The 22608-nt window shown below is 47.6% G+C and overlaps 1 protein-coding gene across 3 annotated transcripts in view; it reads right to left on the bottom strand.

Moving 5' to 3' along the window:
- SEPHS1 (selenophosphate synthetase 1) overlaps window positions 1-9954 on the bottom strand; it is a 32597-nt gene extending 22643 nt beyond the window's left edge. Inside the window, exons 1-2 of one of the 3 annotated variants that reach the window (XM_032244033.1) lie at window positions 9656-9949; window positions 5932-6201 (exon numbers count right to left, since the gene is read on the bottom strand). In XM_032244033.1, the coding sequence (XP_032099924.1) occupies window positions 5932-6124 (193 nt within the window). In that variant the 5' untranslated portion in view covers window positions 6125-6201; window positions 9656-9949. Of the gene's footprint in view, window positions 1-5931; window positions 6202-8942; window positions 9063-9655 lie in introns of those variants that run through there. The other 2 variants (XM_032244034.1, XM_032244035.1) reach the window with 2 other exon arrangements.
- Window positions 9955-22608: the final 12654 nt, after the last annotated feature.

Genomic DNA, 22608 nt, shown 5'->3' with positions numbered 1-22608 from the left:
CTAGCATTCCCACCAAAAAAGCTGAACACAGAGTGCAGCTCAAACCCCTCAGAAGGACACTCTTCTGTCCTCTTACGAAGACAGCTGCTCCTTGGTATCTGTGGGGGACTGGTTCCAGACTCCCACAGACCCCAAAATCCATGTATGCTCAAATCCCTGATTTGAAATGGCCCGATATTTGCATATAACCTACGCACATCTTCTCCCATACCTTAAATCATCTCTAGATCACCTATGATACTTAATATGATGTAAAGCAATGTAAATATTCGTTATACTTTACTGTTTAGGGAATAATGACAAGACAAAAAATAAAGTCTGTACATATTCAGACACAATCACCCATTTTTTTCCCCTGAGTATTTTCAGTGTGTGGTTAGTTGAATCCGCTGATGAGGATTACTTGGATTCGGAGAGGGCCGTTGTATCTATTTTGCAGTCCAACAGCCAAAAGCAGGGAAAAAGTCAGGACTGCTGGGCATAGTAGCTCACTCCTGTAATCCCAGCACTTTGGGAGGCCAAGGTGGGTGGATTATGAGGTCAGGAGTTCAAGACCAGCCTGGCCAAGATGGTGAAGCCCCATCTCTATTAAAAATACAAAAATTAGCCGGTGTGATGGTTCATGCCTGTAATCCCAGCACTTTGGGAGGCTGAGGTGAGTGGATCACAAGGTCAAGAGATTGAGACCATCCTGGCTAACATGATGAAACCCCATCTACACTAAAAATACAAAAAAATTTGCCAGGCGTGGTGGCATGTGCCTGTGGTCTCAGCTACTCAGGAGGCTGAGGCAGAAGAATCGCTTGAACCTGGGAGGTGGAGGTTGCAGTGAGCCGGGATTGCACCACTGCACTCCAGCCTGGCGACAAAGCAAGACTCCATCTCAAAAAAAAAAAAAAAAAAAACCACAACAAAACAAAACAAAAAAACACACACAAAAAAACAAAAATAAGCTGAGTGTGGTGGTGTGTGCCTGTAATCCCAGCTACTCGGTAGGCTGAGGCAGAGAACTGCGTGAACCCAGGAGGCAGAGTTTGTCACTGCACTCCGGCCTGGGCAATGCAGCAAGACTGTCTCCAAAAAAAAAAAAAAAAAAAAAAAAAAAAGATTAAGGAAAAAAAAAATAGCAAATTAAGTGCTTGAATCTACCCTATAAATTCAGAATTTCAAGCAGGAATAAATCATATCTGAATCGCAGTAAAACCACCTTTAATATTTTGCCTATGTAAAACAGCCGGGAAGCACTGCCTCACTCAGTCTCACAATAGCAGCAGACCTCACAGAGGTGGGTCACGGAGGCAGCACATCTTTCCTGACGCAAAAATGAAACCATGTTGAATAAAAAGCCATAGGATGTGAAGACAGGCCGATTTACTATTACACTAGATGGCAAGGCAGAAACTCTTGCTGGAAGACCTTGCTAGGGAATGGAGAATTTAAGCACAGAATAGCAAGTTTCAACAATTTCCAGCACTGGGTCAGTTTTCATTCTTCAGAGGAGAATGTGAGTGGTAATTCATGTAAACAGCCTATGGGCAGAACCTCTCAAATTCATCTCACAACACTCTAACACCTACATAGAAATACCACTTTTTAACTCAATGGATTTTCTCTAAATGGGTAATTCCAACAACTGGTTATTCTTCCATTTAAATTGCAGGACTACTGAAAGAGACACTAAATTCATTGCTGAGCTTTAAATGTTCTTAATCTGAATAATCTTAAATTTGAATTAAACATATTTGATTTGTAAAGCGCTTTATTTCTAAACTTAGCAAGTCCTTTGATCAGAGTAACTGGTGACTCCTGAGGATGCCCCAAGGCTGAAAAGCAGTGGTTTCTCTTTCACAGCTGTGCCGCCATGGTCTACTAGAATAGCGTCTGGTGCTGTCCAGTATGGTGGATACTAGCCACAGCGGGTGGCTATGCACCAGACATGTGGTTACTGCAAATGAAGAAGTGCTCTAAGTATAAAACAGATACCCGATTTTAAACACCTGGTACCAAAACACAACATCTTATTAATAATGTCTTATATGGCTGGGCACGGTGGCTCACGCCTGCAATCCCAGCACTTTGGGAGGCTAGGCAGGAGAATCATGAGGTCAGGAGTTTAACACCAGCTGGACCATTCCAGGAGGCTGAGGCAGGACAATCGCTTGAACCTGGGGGGCGGAGATTGCAGTGAGCTGAGATCGCGCCTCTAGACTCCAGCCTGGGTGACAGAGCGAGACTCCATCTCAAAAAAAAATAATAATAACAATGTCATATATACATATTGAAAAGACATTTTTATATATTGTGTTAACATAGATTCTCATTATCAGGTTTTAAAAAATGTGACTACTATAAAATTTAAAATTACACATGTGGTTTGCATTGCATTTTTAAAGAGCACTGGTGTACAATGATTGGTTTATTTTTATTTATTTTTGAGATGGAGTTTCGCTCTTGTTGCCCAGGCTGGAAATGGTGCAGTATTGGCTCACTGCAACCTCTGCCTCCTGGGTTCAAGCGATTCTCCTGCCTCAGTCTCCAAGTAGCTGGGATTACAGGCATAAGCCACCACTCCCAGCTAATTTTGCATTTTTAGTAGAGACAGGGTTTCAACATGTTGGTCAGGCTGGTCTCGAACTCCCAACCTCAGGTGATCCACCTGCCTTGGCCTCCCAAAGTGCTGGGATTATAGGCATGTGCCACCACGCCGGGTCTAGTGATTGGTTTAGAAATCACCAACCACATTTCAAGGAAGGAAGAGAGAAGGGGAGAGCCATAGATGGCCTGCAGGCCTTGAAAAACTTCGGTTTCAAATGGAAAGACATAGGGAACATACAGAGGGAAAGTAACTGGGAATAAAGGAAAATGCTACAGGGTAGGGGGAGCATGAAACACCAGACAGAGCAGTTTATGTTTCATGACCAGGAGGCAACGGGCAATCTTGCTGTAAGCTTTCCAGAAGCGCTGACATCCCCATCAGAAAAACCACCCAAGTCATCCTACCCCCACCACCTCCAGCAGCCATCATTACCAGATAGCTCTTAAGTACCAGGCAACAGATGTCTCAGGTTCTAAGACACATTTCCTTTTTTTTTTTTTGGAGACGGAGTTTCGCTCTTGTTACCCAGGCTGGAGTGCAATGGCGCAATCTCGGCTCACCGCAACCTCCGCCTCCTGGGTTCAGGCAATTCTCCTGCCTCAGCCTCCTGAGTAGCTGGGACTACAGGCACGCGCCACCATGCTCAGCTAATTTTTTGTAGTTTTAGTAGAGACAGGGTTTCACCATGTTGACCAGGATGGTCTCGATCTCTTGACCTCGTGATCCACCCGCCTCGGCCTCCCAAAGTGCTGGGATTACAGGCTTGAGCCACCGCACCCGACCTACATTTCTTTTAACATTTCTTTAGTTGGGATACATTTAGTAATCACATGTACATTTAAAAGCTGTTTCTGTTAACCGTTCAAACACCATCTTTGAAGTCAGAAAATATGACATTCAATTAGAAAAAAAGTTAAAAACATAAACAGGAGGTGCGCCCCATGCCTGTAATCCCAGCACTTTGGAAGGCTGAGGTGGGTGGACTACTTAGGGTCAGGAGTTCCAGACCAACCTGACCACATGGTGAAACCCCATCTTTATTAAAAAATACGAAAAAAATTAGCTGGTCATGGTGGCGCATGCCTGTAATTCCAGCTACTGGAGGGAAGCTGAGACAAGAGAATCATTTGAATCTGGGAGGCACAGGTTGCAATGAGCCAAGACTGCACCATTGTACCCAAGCCTAGGTGATGGAGTTAGACTCTATCTCAAGAAAAAAATAAAAGTTAAAAACATAAATATATATCATATATATGTGTGTACAGTGGCTATACACATACATGTATTATATATGTAAGTACAGATCTACATGGCACACCTACCCAGAATATTTTTGGTACAACAATGCAAAACAGTAATTTTTTTTTTTTTTTGAGACAGGGTCTCACTCTGTCACCCAGGCTGCAGTAGAGTGGTGTGACTTTGGCTCATGGCAGCCTCAGCCTCTGGCACTCAAGGGGTCCTCCTATCTCACCCTCTCAAGTAGCTGGAACTACAGGCACACACCAGCAATCCTAGATAATTTTTGCATTTTTAGTAGAGACAGGGTTTCACCATGTTGCCTAACCTGGTCTTGAACTCCTGACCTCAAGTGACCTGCCCGCCTCAGCCTTCCAAAGTGCTGAGATTATAGGCGTAAGCCACAGCGCCCAGCCCCATACACTAATTATTATTATCCATTTTATAGATTAGGAAGCTGAGGCTCAGGAGAGTTGGGTTGACATTCACAACGTAATATGAGTGACTGTGTCAGAGGAAGTTATAAATAGCAATTCTTACTTTATCCTGTAAAGTTTTAATTTCATTGGTTTTTGAGCATTAAGTATGAACAGCTTTTTTTTTCTTGACAGTCATCTAACAGCCTCCTCAGTATACTCTCATTTCTTGACAAGCCAACATCAAATCCAGCTCGCTCATTTCTCCACAGCTTGGCCATCAGCTGGACAGCAGGAACTGCTTTCAAACCGAGCTCCTCAAAGTCCTGCAGGCCACCAGAGATTGGGATGTAATATTTCTTCCCTTCCAAACAAAGCAACTATGCTTTTATCTGCTTTCTCTATCTGGGAGGAAAGGAGACCCAAAGCTCATAATCAATGAACTTTACAAAATAATGGGCAAAAGGAAACGAAATGAAAACCTGACCGGGTGTGGCGGCTCATGCCTGTAATCCCAGCACTTTGGGAGGCCCAGGTGAGAGGATCACCAGGGGTCAAGTAGTTTGAGACCAGCCTGGACACCACGGTGAAACCCTGTCCCTACTAAAAACACAAAAAGTAACTGGGCGTGGTGGCATGTGCCTGTTAATCCCAGCTACTCAGGAGGAGGTTGAGGCAAGAAAATCACTTGAACCTAAGGTGGAGGTGGAGGTGGAGGCTGCAGTGAGCTGAGATTGCACCACTGCACTCCAGCCTGAGCAACAAAGCGAGACTCCTTTTCAAAAAAAAAAGAAAGCTGATCAAGTCACACAGTAATTATAGAGCATCCAAACCTCCAAAACTATGCATCAAACACAAGGAAAAGTGATCACAGTCTTGCACTGCGTACTTAAAAAACGGCATAAGAAACATGAATAAACAACATGCCAGGAGCCTAGAATTTGTTTCTAAGCTCTGTGTTTGGGAAAAGTGAAATCACTCATGCCGTTAGGAATTTAGTAGAGAGGAAACACTGCCCTCGGTTCCAGAAGACATCCTGGGGTCATGAACAGATCCCTCCAGTCCTACCTCCTCCTGATGCACCCTGCAGAGAACCCCAATGCCCTGCTGACACAGTCACTGCCATCTGAATACTGCACAGGAACCCTAAGGCTGGAACCACCTTTCCTGGGGCCATGAAGGGCATGTGAGCATTTTAGGAATCCTTTTAGGAAAAGGGCATAAAAATCATCATCTTGGAAGTGATTCTGTTTAGTCTTCAGCTAACAGAAAATTCAATTTAATTTAAACAATGTTTTTACCATAATATAACGATCTCAATTGCATACTCCATAATTTAAAAACTGTCAGAGTACCCCTCTTGATGCCTTTCAAGTACTTGTGCCATATAAGTTACAAGAACATAACAGTTACCACTGATTGCTCTTCTAATCCTTCTCACAAAAATTAAAATAAAAGGGGGGAACAATGTACAGCATTTGGGTGATGGCTACACTGAAAGCCCAGTCTTCACCATTATGTAATAGATTCATATAACAAAACTGCACGTGCACTCCCCAAATCTATAAAAGTAAAAAAATTTGTAATAAAAAAATAAATAGGCAACATGGGAGGCGAGAAATCTGGTTTTTGACTCACTGACTGGATCGCAGACCATCAAAGAAACACCGGGTTACCTACCAAGCCTTGGCATAACGGCTCCCAGAAACTGCTCATCTTCTTGGAAGTGGTTCTCCTGTAAAGATTCCAGCAATTTCTGCAGGACATCTTGGGGCACTTTGCAGCCTGTGCCTTTCAGTTCAGTGAATCTGGTTAGCCGGAAGCTTTTGTCCAATTCGTAACTTTCCGGGTTAAAGGACTCCCGCGTAGACATGGTTCTGGGGCCCGCTCTCCTCACAGCTCAGCCCCTGCCCTCCCTCTGCGGGTTGGCTGGGTTTTTTACGGATCCACCTGGGTATCACCAAAACACAGAGATGCCATGAAATGAATTCCCACAGGAATGTGACAGTAAATCAAGTGAATACATGACAGGGAAAAGTAAATGTGACAAGGGCTGAAATCACCAAGACCACCGATATTTATCACAGTAGTGCATATGATAAAACAGGTCTTTTCATCAAGGAACTATGCCAGCACAGACATCTATGGAAGATGTGACATCTGGCCTGTGGTTTTCACTGTGGCAAGAGGGCCAGCCTGCAGGTTCATATGACATCATGCCACCTTGAACAGCCAAGTCCCAAAGGTTCTTCTGGAACTCAGCATTAGAACAGCACCACTGGGCACTTCCTGTGTCAACCTGGAAGCACTGTGGTTAGAAACCAGCTGTCGCCGGGCACGGTGGCTCAAGCCTGTAATCCCAGCACTTTGGGAGGCCGAGGCGGGTGGATCACAAGGTCAAGAGATCGAGACCATCCTGGTCAACATGGTGAAACCCCGTCTCTACCAAAACTACAAAAAATTAGCTGGGCATGGTGGCGCATGTCTGTAGTCCCAGCTATTCAGGAGGCTGAGGCAGGAGAATTGCCTGAACCCAGGAGGCGGAGGTTGCGGTGAGCCGAGATCGCGCCATTGCACTCCAGCCTGGGTAATGAGAGTGAAACTCCGTCTCAAAAAAAAAAAAAAGAAACCAGCTGTCCTCACTAAGGTGACTTTTCTGGAAAATCTTCTGGTATCAGGAGTTCCAGATCAGCCTGGCCAACATGGCAAAACCCTGTCTCTACTAAAAATACAAAAAAATTAGCTGGGCTTGGTGGCAGGTGCCTGTAATCCCAGCTACTTGGGAGGCTGAGGCAGGGAGAATTGCTTGAACCTGGGAGGTGGAGGTTGCAGTGAGCTGAAATTGTGCCATTACTCCAACCCCAGCCAGGGCAACAGAGCAAGACTCCTTCTAAAAAAAAAAAAAAAAGAAAAGAAAAGGACATTAATGTAAACGCGCTGGACAAAATTTTTCACAATGCTAAATCCTCATCTTAGAAAAACAAAGTTTTCCCTCTGAGGCCAAAGAATATACACCCCAAGGCTGAGCGTAGCGGCTCTGCCTATAATCCCAGCACTTTGGGAGGCCAAAGCAGGTAGATAACCTGAGGTCAGGAGTTCCAGACCTCTGGTCAACACAGCGAAACTGCTTCTGTACTAAAAATACAAAAATAGCCGGGCGTGGTAGTGTGTGCCTGTAATCCCAGCTACTCAGGAGGCTGGGGCAGGAGAATCACTTGAACCTGGGAGAAGGTTGCAGTGAACCGAGACTGCACTACAGCCTGGGCGACAGAGCAAGACTCCCTCTCAAAACAACAACAACAAAAAAGAAAGAATATACAAGGCAATCCAGAACTAATAGCAGTCCTCTCTAAAGGGCACAACGTAAAAACTGCAATGGCTGCTTAACAGGGCAAGGTCTGTGTTCTCCAGAATATTGGAAAGCTCTCTCATGTTTTCATGCAGTGTTATTTCCTAGAAAGCAAACAACCAGCCCAACAAACTGGTACACACATCACTGACAAAAAATATTACTCCTTATTAACATTTCATTGCAGAACCCAAATAACAAATTAAACCATACTAAATCACCAGCATTTACCGCCCTGACTACCACCGTCAAGCTTCTGGAACAGGCACTCCTACGTGATTTAGCCTTTGAGGCTAAAGCAAAAAACAACATGTGTTTCTAGGGTTTACAAACTTCCAGACTGATACCTTATTGGGCCTAGAATTACAGACACCCCAAGTTTTAGGGTCATTTTCCCCTATAAAATTTGTGATGATGAACATAATTCCCATTTATAGAGTTTTCCATCCCTTGAGACACACATCCCTCATATAAATCTCACGAAGCCCGAGTTTGGGCAGTAATCCAAACCCTCTTCACAAAAACACGGTTTGAGATGAGCAATGATTTCGGTGGCAAACTACTGAACAGGAGTTAGCCTTCAAACACGATACCAAGAAGCCTCCCTGCCCAAAAAGAGCAGGCACTGGAGACAAGTGACAGAGACAGGAATTTTGAAGCCATCTTAGGGGAAAGTTTGAATACCACTTTGACTTGGAAGGCGTTTCAACAAAAACAACACAAAACGCCTCACAAAACGCCTCGAATTTAACACGGCCTCACCCCTACCAGGAAAAAAAAAAAAAAAGAAAAGAAAAAAATCCAACTCACGAGGCATCCAGTTATTTTCCTACCTCCAATCTCTATTCCTCTCCCAGCTCCCAAAAAGGTGGGCAGGGGAATTGCGGGGAGCTCACTTCCTTTAAAAATGCTATCTTCTTCTCAGAGTTTTAAGGGGTGAAAAAAGTTTAAAACACCTTAAATCAGGAAAGCGCTCAGGAGTTTTAAAATTCCAAACGGAACCAAGGACACAATTCAGACTCACATCCTAATGAAAACAGTATTAGATCTTGCATTTTTGGAGGGCATGGGAAGGGGGAGGGGTGCCGGGGGAAATGTGCAGTGATTAAGGAACCAGGGGGATCCATCTGCATTAATAAGGGACGGTGCCCGGCGACCCCGCAGCCACATGTTTACGCCTTTAAAACAATGGCATGAATATTTAAAACAATGTTTAACCCTTTCCTTCCCGGGCACGTTTCCATGGTTTTTTTTTTTTTTTTTCCTTCCAACGAGTGTGCGGAGCCGGGGAGCCGGTCAGCGGGGTGGGCCCGGAGCGCTGCCCCGCCAGCCCCGGACCTACCTCCCCGCCGGGCCCGCACAATGGGGCGCGCTCTCCAGGACGCCCGCGTCGGAGGCGGCCGGGGCGGGGAGCGGGGAGCCCGGGGACGCCTTCGGGCTCAGGCTCAGGCCCTCGCCGCCGCCGCCGCCTCGGAAGGCCCAGCAGGCCCGGGCCGCGGGCGGACGGCGGGGCGGAGGCGGCAGCGCGGGGCCCCGGCCGGGCCATCCCCGTTCGGGCCAGCTGGAGGCGGCCGGCAGCGCGCGGGCGCGCTGTCCAGGCGCCCGGCGCCCGGAACCCAGCAGCCCCGGGTCGACAGGGCCCGCGCGGAGGGAGGGGGAAGCGGGGAGGCCCCGGAGGCGCCCCGGGACCCCAAGCCTGCCGCTCCCGCCGCGCGCACGGGCCGCCGCCGCCGCGCAAAAATGTCGGCGGGCGAAAAAATTAACCCCTGCGTGGCCGCCGCCGCCCTCCCCTCCGCTCCTCCCCGCCCTCCCTCCCTCCTTCCCCGGCCCCGCGCGGCGGCTGCGGCGGCGGCGCGGGCGGCGCTTCTTTTTTAAAGCGGCCCCACCAAGCCCGGCTCTGTCCCTCTCCAGGCAGGGCTGGCGGGGCCGGCGGCGCGCGGCTCCCCGGCGGTCCCGGGCGGCCCGGAGGGGGATTTGCAACGGCCGCCGCGGGCCTGCGGACCCGGATTCCCCTTTAAGCCTGCGCCTCCCCCCCACGCCGGGCCCGCCGCTTACCGGCTCGCTTTGCGCCCTCCGCCTCCTCCCGAAAACGGGCCGCGGGCCGCTCCCACAATGCACCGGGCGCGGCCGGGCTCCCTTAAGCGTCGCCTGAATAAAAATGCCGCGCCCGGCGGCAGCGGCGACGGCGGGGGCCTGGGCCCGCGCCTGGACGCCGCGGGGGCTCGCCTGGCTTGGCGCGGCCCTGCGGGAGCCGGGCCGCCACGCTCCCGCCGGCTGGGCGGGCGGGGGTCCTTTAAGGCCGGCCACCTCCCTTTAAGAGGCGGCCCGGGCGGCTGGGTGGCGGCGTGCGGCCCGGGAAAGGGGCGGGGGCGCCGTGCAGGGCCGAGCGCGGCAATGATTGGTCTCGGGGGAGGGGTGGGGGGTTGCAAACCCGAGGAGCGGTGGCATCCGTTGCATGATGCAGAAAAGGATTGATTTCAAAAGTTGCGAGTTGCATTGGCAGCCACCCTTGGCGCCCGGGCCACCTTTTTCCCGGGCCCGGCTGCTAGGGCCGGGAGCGTTTCCGCCACCTGGCCGGCCTCAACCGCGCGGCGCTCTGCTGGGCGCTGTACCTGCTCCCCGAGCGCGCAGCGGAGCGTCCTGACGGAAGACAATGACCATGGGAACAATTTGCAGAGGCTAAAAGCCTAGGACAAGCCGCCTCGGCGCCAGGGAGAGTTTTTTTTGAAAACACAAGCGGCACGTTTGATGCTTGGGGACTCCCAGCTTCTGTCCTTCCTATTGTTTAGCTCGGCTCCGGAGTTCACGGGAGCCTCGTGAAATGTGGAGAGGTCCTGCAAAGTTTCGTGAACACTTCATGTGCGTGGTAGGAAGTCTCAGGAAAAAGGCTTACGGTTCCCCGCTGGTTGCATTGTTTGTCCTGCACATGTTCGAGCGAACATGGCAGCCGCAATCCTGGATGTGTTCGAATTGACATCGACGGGGAGCTTCACGTCGTGAAATAACTTTTTTCCCGGGCTTTCGAGTTTCTAAAGCATTGCTTTTGAAAATAAGGCAAATGCTTTGAGCTATCTTAGGGCTTCCCTCTATAACAGCAGTGTGCAGGAATGTCGATCAAACTTTTCTAGGTTGTAGGTCAGCGTTTTCCAAATGTATCTGGAGGCAGAAACGTTTTGGATCACCGCAACGTGCTTTACGTGGCACGAAAGGTTGGCACGCCACCCAGATGCCCTTTTCGTTCTTAACATTTCCGCTTGCCAGTTGCTGAGGGTTTTAGTCTTGGGCTGGATGCAGAAGTCATGCCACCTCGAAGACAGGCGGCTCCTGTCTTTGTGTTCTTTATATCCTACAGTAAGTTAGCAAAGAACATGTTAGACTGCATTCTTTTATTTTTTATTTTATTTATTTTTGGGACGGAGTCTCGCTCTGTCGCCCAGGCTGGAGTGCAATGGCGCGATCTAGGCTCACTGCAACCTCCACCTCCTGGGTTCAAGCGATTCTCCTGCCTCAGCCTCCCCAGTAGCTGATATTACAGGCGCCTACCACTGGAGGATGGCTTCTCCCAGAGGGGAAGACAGGGTCACGGTTCTCATTAAGAGGGTATTGAACTAGTCAAGCCTGGAGATGTACTTGAACGGAAAGCAAGGGGAATGCGGTCCATGGAAGGGATTTGATGTGATTTAGCGCGTAGGAAGGAAAGGAAAAAGGATAAAATGACCCTCAGGTTTCCAGTTTGGTGAGGGAGCGAATGGGGAGCCATGCTACTACTAATTGATCTAGGAACTAATGGAAAGCAAAAAATTTCGGGGTGAGTTCAGCTTTGGAAAGGTTAAATCTCAGGTATGCCGGGTGGTGTGGGGGTAGGGCTCAGAGTTGCAAATCTCAGGTCAGCGGGATATTCCCACTCAGAAGGTAATTGGGAAACAGGTCGGGAGTTTGGTGTGGGGGTGGGGCTCAGAGATGCAAATCTGGGTAACATCAGCATGTAAATGGTGCTCAAAGCCTCCGAAAGAGGTGAGATTAACCCCGGAGGGAGAGCGCAGGAAAAAAGTGAAAGAGACCTTGGACAGAGCTCTGCAGAAGTTGGAAATCCAGTGGCTGGGCGGGACAGAGGCTGATCCCCGGTGCATCGGTGGGAGGCCAGCAGCCTCAGAACCAGCTCTTCCTCCCCGCCTCCACCACCACGAGCGCGCTGGGAAGCAGTTCTCTGCAGCACAGGCTGTAAACCACAGATGTCTTGCTTCCTCCAGGACTACACTACAGCCTTGGCCTAGATCATCTGGCAGACTTGTGCCTCCTTTTCTTTGCTGGTGATGAGAGCTTCTTCCTTGTGTACTGCTTTTAGCTATTCCTCCACTGTCCCCCCACTCCCGGACTCACCAGAATCCCATTCTAGGGAGCCATCCCCGCTGGATCCTCAGGTTCTGCTGGCTCCGTCTGAGAGATGGTTCTCCTAAGTTGCATTGCCTGGCCGGGGCTTATTAGAAATACCAATTTACTACTGGGGAGGGTAGCTCATACCTGGAGCCCCAGGGCTTACCAAGGCAGGAGGATCGCTTGAGGCTAGGAGGTTGAGACCAGCAGTGGTGTGATCGTGGCTCACTGCAGCCTCCACCTCTTGGGTTCCAGCGATTCTCCTGCCTCAGCCTCCCGAGTAGCTGGGACTACAGGCACCCAACACCATGACTGGCTTATTTGTATTTTTAGTAAAAATGGGGTTTTGATATGTTGGCCAGGGTGGTCTTGAATTCTTGACCTCATGATCCACCTGCCTCGGCCTCCCAAAGTTCTGGGATTACAGGCGTGAGCCACCATGCATGGCCTCTTTACTTTTTAAAATGGGGCCATTTGAACACTTAAGATGACACATGTGGTCACTAGAAAGTGGACAACACTGCCTTAAAGGACTCCCGCTCCCTGGAGCTCCAGACACAGGCATTCAGGAATTTATACAAGTGTTCCACAAACACTTCACATTCAACATATTTCAATCCAAAAGAATAATTTTCCTTCCCACTCTGCCCCTCCCATCTGCTCCCCACTACGAACTTTCTTGGCTAGAGGACAATCTCCTGTGTTGCATGTGCTGGAACCCTAGCCCTTAACTCAACTCCATCTCTTTTCAGTCCCTATTCTGAGTCAGCGGCTGGAATGACATTTATCAAAGGCAAACCTGATCATGTCCTTTCCTTGCTTAAAACCATGCAGTAGCTCCCATCGCCTGTGGCTCCATTTCTCAAAGTCTGGTCTTCATGCTTGGGTGTGCATGGATGTGTTAAGGAGGACATAGAAGAATATTGTATTTTTCTGGTTAGGGGTATTCATTTTAACACCCACTCGAAGGATTTAATTAAAACATAAAGCCTGTGATTTCATGGACATGATTGTTCACAACAAAAGTGAGTTGATTTAAATAAAACTTTAAAGAAATAATAGCATAGGCTAAAGTAAAAGCACTTACCGAGTAAATAATAGCTACAGGATACATTTCAGTCTCCTTAATATGGTAAAAAACAATGAGAAACAAAAACAGCCTTTTGTGACCTAGCTTCTACTTCTCTCCTTCCTTCCTTCCTTCCGTCCTTCCTTTTTCTTTCCTTTCTTTCTTTCTTTTTCTTTTTCTCTTTCTCTTTTTTAGACAGAGTCTCACTCTGTCACCCAGGCTGGAGTGCAGTGGTGTGATCAAGCAATTCTCCTGCCTCTTCCTCTCCAGTAGCTGGGATGACAGGCACCTTCCCCCACGCCTGGCTAATATTCATATTTTTATTAGAGACGGGGTTTCACTGTGTTGGCAAGGCTGGTCTCAAACTCCTGACCTTAGGTGATCTGCCCACCTCAGCCTCCCAAAGTGCTGGGATTACAGGTGTGAGCCATCACACCCGGCCTACTTTTCTTTCTTCTTTGAGACAGAGTCTGGCTCTGTCACCCAGGTCGGAACGCAGTGGTGTAATCGTAGCTCACTGCAGCCTTGAGCTTCTGGGCTTGAGAGATCCTTCTGCCTTGGCCTCCCAAAGTGCAGAAATTAGAAGCATGAGCCACCACAGCCAGCCTTCTACTCTTCGTCTCTAATCTACTCTCGTCAGCTCTGCAGCCACACTGAGTCGCTTCCAGTTCCCCGGGCTCACTTCTCTTTCCTCACGCGGTGTCTCGGTAACTACTCTTCCTTCACCTGCTCTGCCTCTTCCACCCTGCCCCCTGCTGGTGAAAATGGGTGATAACTAAACCTGGGAGATTCAGCTCCAGGAGTCTGCTCTCTGAAGAGTTCACCAGATAGTCTAGGGAGAATGAACACCCCATTCTTGATAGACAGAGTAGTAATCCCCGAAGATACCCTCATCCTCATCTCCAGAACCTGTGAATGAATCTATTACCTTCCATGGCAAAAGGGCTTTCCAGCTGTGAGTAAACTAAGAATCTTGGGATAGGAGGTGGTCCCAAATTAGCCAGGTGAGCTCAATGTCATCACAAGGGACACAGGACAGGCCATAAGAAATGGATGTTCCCCTGAAGTCTCCAGAAGACACGCAACTCTGCCCACCCATTTTATTTATTTTTATTGATTTATATTTTGAGATGGAGTCTCGCTCTGTTGCCCAGGCTGGAGTGCAGTGGTGCGATCTCGGCTCACTGCAACTTCCACCTCTTGGGCTCAAGAGAGTCTCCCACCTCAGCCTCCCTGAGTAGCTGGGTTTACAGCATGCGCCACCATGCCCAACTAATTTTTGTACTTTTAGTAGAGATGGGATTTCACTGTGTTGGCCAAGCTGGTCTCGAACTCCTGATGTCAGGTGATTGCCTGCCTTGACCTCCCAAAGTGCTGGGATTATAGGCGTGAGCCACTGCCCCTGGCCTATTTTTATTTATTTATTTATTTATTTGAGACAGAGTTTCGCTCTTGTTGCCCAGGCTGGAGTGCAGTGGTGCAATCTTGGCTCACTGCAACCTCTCCCTCCAGGGTTCAAGCAATTCTCCTGCCTCAGCCTCCCCAGTAGCTGGGATTACAGGTGCCTGTGACAACACCTGGCTAATTTTTTGTATTTTTAGTAGAGATGGAGATTTCACCATGTTGGCCAGGCTGGGCTTGAACTCCTGACCTCAGGTGATCCACCTGCCTTGGCCTCCCAAACTGCTGGGATTTTAGGCGTGAGCCGCTGTGCTCAGCCTGCCCACCCGTTTTAGACTTCTGGGCTCCAGAACTGTAAGGTAATAGATTGCATTGTGGGAAGTGACGCATCCTGGACCATATCCCAAAGTAGGACCTGGGACCACCCACTGTGTATGCTCTGGAAGCCAGCATTGTCCTGTGGGCTGATTCTGTAAAGCAGCAACACCATACAGTCGAATTTTAGGTTGCATTTTATCTTTTGGAGACCTCTCTATTTCCCCTAGGCCCCTGCCTGGGGTTATTTCTACTTACCTTTCTAGATCAATTGAACTCTTCTAAGGGCAAAGGTTTTGGATCCCTGTCTGTGTAAGACAAACTGGGCCGGATGCAGTGGTTCATGACTGTAATGCCGGCACTTCTTGAGAGGCTGGGGTGGGAGGATCTCTTGAGCCCAGGGTGCAGAGAGCTATGATCTTGCCACTGCACCCCAGCCTGGGCAACAGAGTGAGACCCTGTCTACAAAAATTAAAAGAAGAGAAATTGGTCCTGTTTTTCCATGCTATGAAATTTCCAAGTGACCTAAATCCCAACAAAAATGGATACAGCTGAAAGACCAATAAAATGGCCAGGCGCAGTGGCTCACGACTGTAATCCCAGCATTTCCGCCAAGGTGGGTGGATCACCTGAGGTCAGGAGTTTGAGACCAGCCTGGCCAACATGGTGAAACCCCATCTCTACTAAAAATACGAAAATTAGCTGGGTGTGGTGGCGAGCACCTGTAATCCCAGCTACTCGGGAGGCTGAGGCAGGACAATCGCTTGAACCGGGAGGCGGAGGTTGCAGTGAGCCGAGATCCTGCCACTGTGCTTTAGCTTGAGTGACAAAGTGAGACTCTGTCTCAAAGGAAAAAAAGATGAGGATAATAAATAATGGTGGTACTAAAAAATACTAAAAAATACTCAACTCTCTCAGAGCTCCCACATCTGGATCGCAGGGACCATTTCTGGTTTTGGATGTCGTTCAGGTTTGACCTTCTTGGCTGGAGTTTCTCTGAGTGAAGCCAGTCCTCTGTCCTACAAGGTGCTGTGTTTTCTTTCAAGAGAGCTAGGGGAATGTTTCCGTTTTGATGCTTGGCAGGAGGGTCCAAGCTGCAGATGGGCTGTGTACTTGAGCATTTAGATTGTTTTCACGCTGAAGATTCTGTGATTCACTGGGGGTGAGGGGGGATGGGGGGATGAGGGGGACATGCCCCTGATCATTTGTGGGTGATGATTTCCTTAGCTCAGTGTGGCTTCTCGTTGATTCTGCTTTTCTGAATACTGCTCAAATCCATCCACATTTGTCCTACTAAAAATACAAAAATTAGCTGAGCATGGTGGTGCATGCCTGTGATCCCAGCTACTTGGGAAGCTGAGGCAGGAGAATCACTTGAACCCGGGAGGCAGAGGTTGCGGTGAGCCGAGATTGTGCTACTGCACTCTAGCCTGGGTGACAGAGTGAGACTCTGCCCCAAAAAAGAAAAGAAATCCTTCTCACTCTGAAGTCAGTCTCATAATTTTAGAAATACAAAGCTGTACTTTTAAGACTCCTAATTATCTTGTAAATAGCATAATTATATTGCACTGATTTGTGTGTGTGTGTGAAAAGTATTAAATCATTAGACATATACGCTTTAACTATATCACTTATGTTTGTAATTGTTTTAATTTTTTAAATTAAAAAGGCAGGAGGATCAGTTGAGGCCAGGAGTCTGAGAGCAGCCTGAGCAACACAGAGACACACTGTCTCTATTAAGAAAAATGAAAATAGGCAAGGCAAGGTGGCTCACACCTGTAATCCCAGCACTTTGGGAGGCCAACGTGGGTAGATCACAAGGTCAGCAGTTCGAGACCAACCTGACCAACATGGTGACTGATGTCTCTGCTTCCCTACTCTGCCCGACCCTCTCTTACACCTCTGCCCCAAGTTACCATCCTGAAGCGCAGCTCAGATAAAGCCACACCGAAGCCTGAAAACCTGGAGGTGCCCAGCTCCAATCCTTTTTTTTTCTTTTGAGATGGAGTTTCACTCTTGTTGCCCAGGCTGGAGTGCAATGGTGGGATCTCAGCTCACCGCAACCTCTGCCTCCTGGGTTCAAACCATTCTCCGGAATGCTTTCTAGAATATGTAAAAAATTAAAAATCAATAAAAAATATATCCAATAGAAAAATGACAAAGTTATGAACAGGGAATTCACAAAAGACGCCATCTAAGTTATGAATAAATACATGAAACAATGCTCAACCTCACCAGTAATTAGGAGAATGCGAATTAAAATTAGATATCACGTTATAGCCACCACACTGGCAAAAATTAAGTCCCATGAGTCCTGACCAAATACTGTGAGGAACATGGGGAAATCAGAGCTCTTCTCCAGGATCACTGGAGCCCTTTACTAATTTACAGTTAATTAGTAAATTAGTGAAGCTGTTTTGGAGGGCAATTGGATGCTTTCTAGTAGAGGTGAAGACACATAGATCCCCTGATTCATTAGTACTGCTTCCAGGTGGATGTTTGTGCACAGAGATATATACAAGGATGGATGTTTGTAATAGCAAAAAATTGGAAATAAATTCTCATTGAAAAAGGAGTGGAAAAAATTAATGTTGCACATTCATATCACAGAATACTATATAGCAGTTAAAATTACGAAGCCACTCTAAAAGTATCAGCATAAAGGAATCTTAAAACATACTGTTAAGGGCAGGGTGAGGTGGCTCACACTTGTAATCCCAGTACTTTGGGAGGCTGAGGCGGGCGGATCACGAGGTCAGGAGTTTGACACCAGCCTGGTCAAAATGAAAACCCCGTCTAGAAAGAAAGAATGTTAAGACCGGGCCTGATGGCTCATGCCTATAATTCCAACATTTTGGGAGGCTGAGGCGGGGAATCACTTGAATCCAGGAGTTCTGGGCAACATAGAAAAACCACATCTCTACCAAAAAAAAAAAGTTAAAATTAGCTGGACATAGTGGTGTGCAGCGACAGTCACAGCTATTGGAAGGCTGAGGTGGGAGAATCATTTGATCCCGGGAGGTCAAGGTTGCAGTGAGCTGGGCGTGTGCCACTGACTGCATTGCAGCCTGGGTGACAGAGCAAGATCCTGTCTCAAAAAAACAACAAGAACGAAGTGTGAAGGACAGAGTGTTGAGACGCAGCAATGATATCCTCCCGTTTTAGGTGGGAAAAGACAGAAACTTATATAAGGTAAAGGGAAGAAATAAGTACAGTTTCACAGAACCTAGAGGAAGAGTATGTTTCTGTAAGAATGGAGTTATAAACAGCACTGAAAGCCAAGGAGGCAGGTGACTGACCAAAGGTCACCATGACTGCTAGGTTTATGGTGGAGAATTCACAAAGCATGTAATCCTGAGAACAAAGAGAACACCCGTGCCTGGCAAGGTCTCCCATGAAAAGCACCTTTTAGAATTTGAGGCTTGCTTGCTGTGTGAACTTTGTCACTTGAGTGATTTAGAATGGTGTTTCCCAATCTGGGGACTGCAGACGTATTTCAACGAGATTCCCCTCCCCACCCTTTAAGAGTCTATGTATTGGGAGCCGAGGTGGCTCAGGCCAGTTGTCCTGGGGCTTGAGGAGGGGAGGCTACCCATTTGAGGCCAGCCTGGATGACATAAAATCATCTCATTCATTAAAAAAAAAAAATGGTCTGTGTAATTAACTCAGATAGGACCTGTGGGGCTTGTGCATATCCCCACTTTGGCCGGTAGGAGGCAGCATAACCCAATGCTCTGAGTCAGGATCCAACTAGAGTCTGCGATCTGGTGCAGGGGAGGAGGAACAGCTCATCAGCTCTGTGCTAATGTTTCCTTCTCCATACCCTGCAAAAGGCAGGAATTAACAGAGCTAAACACCCTCAAAACATTAAATGTTGCGGGAGTGCCAGGCGTCACTACAGAAACCACTATTCTCCCTGCTGCTTGCTGGCCCTAGGACCAGAAAAGCTCAATGTTTTTAAATTTTTTAAAATTAATTCACTAATTTATTTATTTTGAGACAGAGCCTCAACTCTGTCTTCAACTTTTATTTTAGATTCAGGATGTACATGTTCAAGTTTGGTATATTTCCATGATGCTGAGGTTTGGGGTACGATGGATCCTAAGCTCAGGTACTGAGCATAGCATCCAGTGGGTGGTTTTTCAACCATTGTCTCCTTGCTTCCTCCCTCCCTTCCCCCTTTTGGAGTCCCTAGTATCTACTGTTCCTGTCTTTTTTTGTTGTTTTTTTGATACAGAGTCTCACTCTTGTCCAGGCTGGAGTGCAGTGGCGCAAAATCTTGGCTCACTACAACCTCCACCTCCTGGGATCAAGCAATTCTCATGCCTCAGCCTCCAAAGTAGCTGGGATTACAGGCACTTGCCACCACGCCTGGCTAATTTTTGTATTTTTAGTAGAGATGGGGTTTCCCCATTTTGGTCAGGCTAGACTCGAACTCCTGACCTTGTGATCTGCCCACCTCAGCATCCCAAAATGCTGGGATTACAGGCATGAGCCACTGTGCCTGGCCTTGTTCCTGTCTTTATGTTTATGTGTATGAAATGTTCAGCTCCCACTTGTAAGTGAGAACATGCAGTATTTGATTTTCTCTTTCTGTGTTAATTTGCTTAGGATAATGGCCTTCAGATGCAACCTTGTTGCTGCAAAGGACGTGATCATGTTCTTTTTGATGGTTGCATGGTATTCCATGGTGTATATATCACATTTTCTTTACCCAATCCACTGTTGATGGGTATCTAGATGATCCTATGTCAGAAATTTTACATTCAGCTGTGGCTCACATTATATTTCTATGGAACAGAGATTATATTTCTTTTTTCTTTTTGAGAAGTAGACTCACTCTATTTGCCCAAGCTGGAGTGCAGTGGCACAGTCTAGGTTCACTGCAACCTCCACCTCCCAGGTTCAAGTGATTCCCCTGCCTCAGCTTCCTCAGTAGCTGGGACTACAGGCATTCGCCACCATGCCTGGCTAACTTTTTTTTTTTTTTTTTTTTCAGTAGAGATGGGGTTTCTCTATGTTGGCCAGGCTTGTCTCGAACTCCTGATCTCAGGTGATCCGCCCGCCTTGGCCTCCCGAAGTGCTGGGATTACCGTCATGAGCCACCGCGCCCAGCCTAGAGATTATATTTCTATTGGACAAAACTGCTCTGAGCTATTAATACACAGAAGTGTGTTATGCATCTCTAAGAGGAGGTCATAATAGGCAGGCAGGGTTTCCAAACATTTATGACCACTGACCATTTTTCACATAATATCTGGTTATCTGTTTATTCTCCTTCATGGGGTTCCAAAACAAAATCATGTCCACTAATTCCCTTGAACTGCTTGGAGTCCTATTTAGCGGACATCTACCCAGAAGTACGCGTCCCAAAGAGGAAAATGTACTGAAACAAATCAGTGGAGGCTCTGCAAAGAGGCCCCTCACTTTTCTGATAGCTGTAACGTGGTGAAGACCAGCAAAAGCATCCTTTGGGTAGATGTCCAATGTGCAGTGGTTTTAGCAAAACCAAAATGAAAGTACATTTTATCATTTCATTGTATCCCAGAGAATCACAGAAATTGAGCTTCGAAAGGTGTCTAATCCAATACCCCCAAGTCATATTCTTGATTAGGAACCAAACATCCAGCTGCCAATGTTATGTCAAATGTGTATTGAGCATCCACTCTGATCCCGGCACTTGTTTTCTACTCACCAACAACCTTACCAAGCCGGTTTTATAGTGATCAGTCCAATTTCATAGCTATTGGGAAGATCAGAGAGGGTGGACCACCTCTCTGAGGTCACACAGCTGGAGGGAGGGCTAGCCAGCTTCTCCGCTATGCTCTGCTGCTGCTGGGAAGTGAAGAGACTTGTAAACATATGAGATATATTAATAGTATTCCAGGCACTACAAATAGCAATATACAGTATTTGCAACAGACCAATGACAACTGTAATACAGTCAAGAGTATTCATTTTTACCAGTTTCAGAGTGCCAAGACTATAATGTGGGCCGGGCGCGGTGGCTCAAGCCTGTAATCCCAGCACCTTGGGAGGCCGAGGTGAGTGGATCACAAGGTCAAGAGATCGAGACCATCCTGGTCAACATGGTGAAACCCCGTCTCTACTAAAAATACAAAAAATTAGCTGGGCATGGTGGTGCGTGCCTGTAATCCCAGCTACTCAGGAGGCTGAGGCAGGAGAATTGCCTGAACCCAGGAGGCCGAGGTTGCGGTGAGCCGAGATCGCGCCATTGCACTCCAGCCTGGGTAAAATGAGTAAAACCCCTCATCAAAAAAAAAAAAAAAAAAAGACTATAATGTGGAAATGAAGAAACTGCCAGTCTCAGTGACCCATGCCTTTGATCCCAGCACTTCAGGAGGGCAAGGTGGGAGGATCACTCGAGGCCAGGAGCTGAAGACCAGCTTGGGCAACATACTGGAACCTCCTCTTTACAGAAAAAAATTTAAAATTAGCCAAGCATGCAGTGTGTGCCTGTGATCCTAACTACTCAGGAGGCTGACTTGGGAGGATGGCTTCAGCTCATGAGATAGAGGCTGTAGTCAGCTACAGCGGTGCCACTGTACTTCAGCCTGGCAGCCTGGGTGACAGAATGAGACCAGTTTCTAAAAGAAAAAAATTGAGGCCAGGAGTGGTGGCTCATGCCTGAAATCCCAGCACTTTGGGAGGCGGAGGCTGGTGGATCACGAGGTCAGGAGTTCGAGATCATCCCAGCCAACATGGTGAAACCCCGCCTGTAGTAAAAATACAAAAATTAGCCAGGCGTGGTGGTGGCGTCTGTAATCCCAGGTACCTAGGAGGCTGAGGCAGGAGAATCGCTTGAACCCAGGAGGTGGAGGTTGCAGTGAGCTGAGATTGCGCCATTGCACTCCAGCTTCGGCGACAGAGCGAGACTCCATCTCAAAAATAAATAATTAAAAAAGTTGAAATGTAAGAAATACTTAAAGTATTAAAATAAAATGTTCTAACAGCCACATTGAAAAAAATAAAAAGAACCAGATGAAATTAGTTTCAATCGTATACTTTATTTAACCCAATACACTCAAAATAGTCTCATTTCAACCTTATAACTAAATTTTAAAAAATGATTAAAAATGTCCCATTAGGTCTTTTAAGTATGATGTGTATTTTACACCTAGGCACATCTCGAGTGCTCAGTAGCTATATGTGCCTAGTGGCTATTGTATCGGATGGCGTCGGCTCAGAAATTCCACAGCACAGGAGACCCCCAAGCAGAACCTGAGAAGTCACCAAGAAGTTACAGGGAAAAGAACGGCAATGAGTAGAAGGTGCAGCTGGGTTAATGTAAAGGCCGGGATGTTAGAAGACAGTCTGTCCAGGGAAAGGCTTAGCTGGCAGGACCGTCAGCTTAGAGTGAAATGGACTCTGTTATGCAAAGATGAAAGCTGACTGAGTGTGCACGACTGTTCCCAGCAAACACTCCAGGCAGGGATCAGGGGAGACACTTGCGGTCTAGGCCAGGAGGTGGGTTGGTCTTGTGTTTGTTTGTTGCTTGGAATTCTAGTTGAGTTGCTGCGTGTGTGTGTGTGTGTGTGTGTGTGTGTGTGTGTGTGTGTACGTGTGTGTTTTTAAGATGGAGTCTTGCTCTGTCATCCAGGCTGGAGTGCAATGGCGCAATCTTGGCTCACTGCAACCTCTGCCTCCCAAGTTCAAGCAATTCTCCTGCTTCAGCCTCCTGAGGAGCTGGGATTACAGGCATGCACCACCATGCCTGGCTAATTTTTGTATTTTTAGCAGAGGCAGGGGTTCACCATGTTGGCCAGGCTGGTTTTGAATTCCTGACCTCAGGTGAACCACTTGCCTTGGCCTCCCAAAGTGCTGGGAT

The sequence above is a fragment of the Sapajus apella genome, unplaced genomic scaffold (genome assembly GCF_009761245.1).
Source record: "Sapajus apella isolate SASKATOON/1434 unplaced genomic scaffold, GSC_monkey_1.0 scaffold53, whole genome shotgun sequence".
Taxonomy (NCBI): Eukaryota; Metazoa; Chordata; class Mammalia; order Primates; family Cebidae; genus Sapajus; species Sapajus apella.
This window is presented reverse-complemented; position numbering and strand designations above follow the sequence as displayed.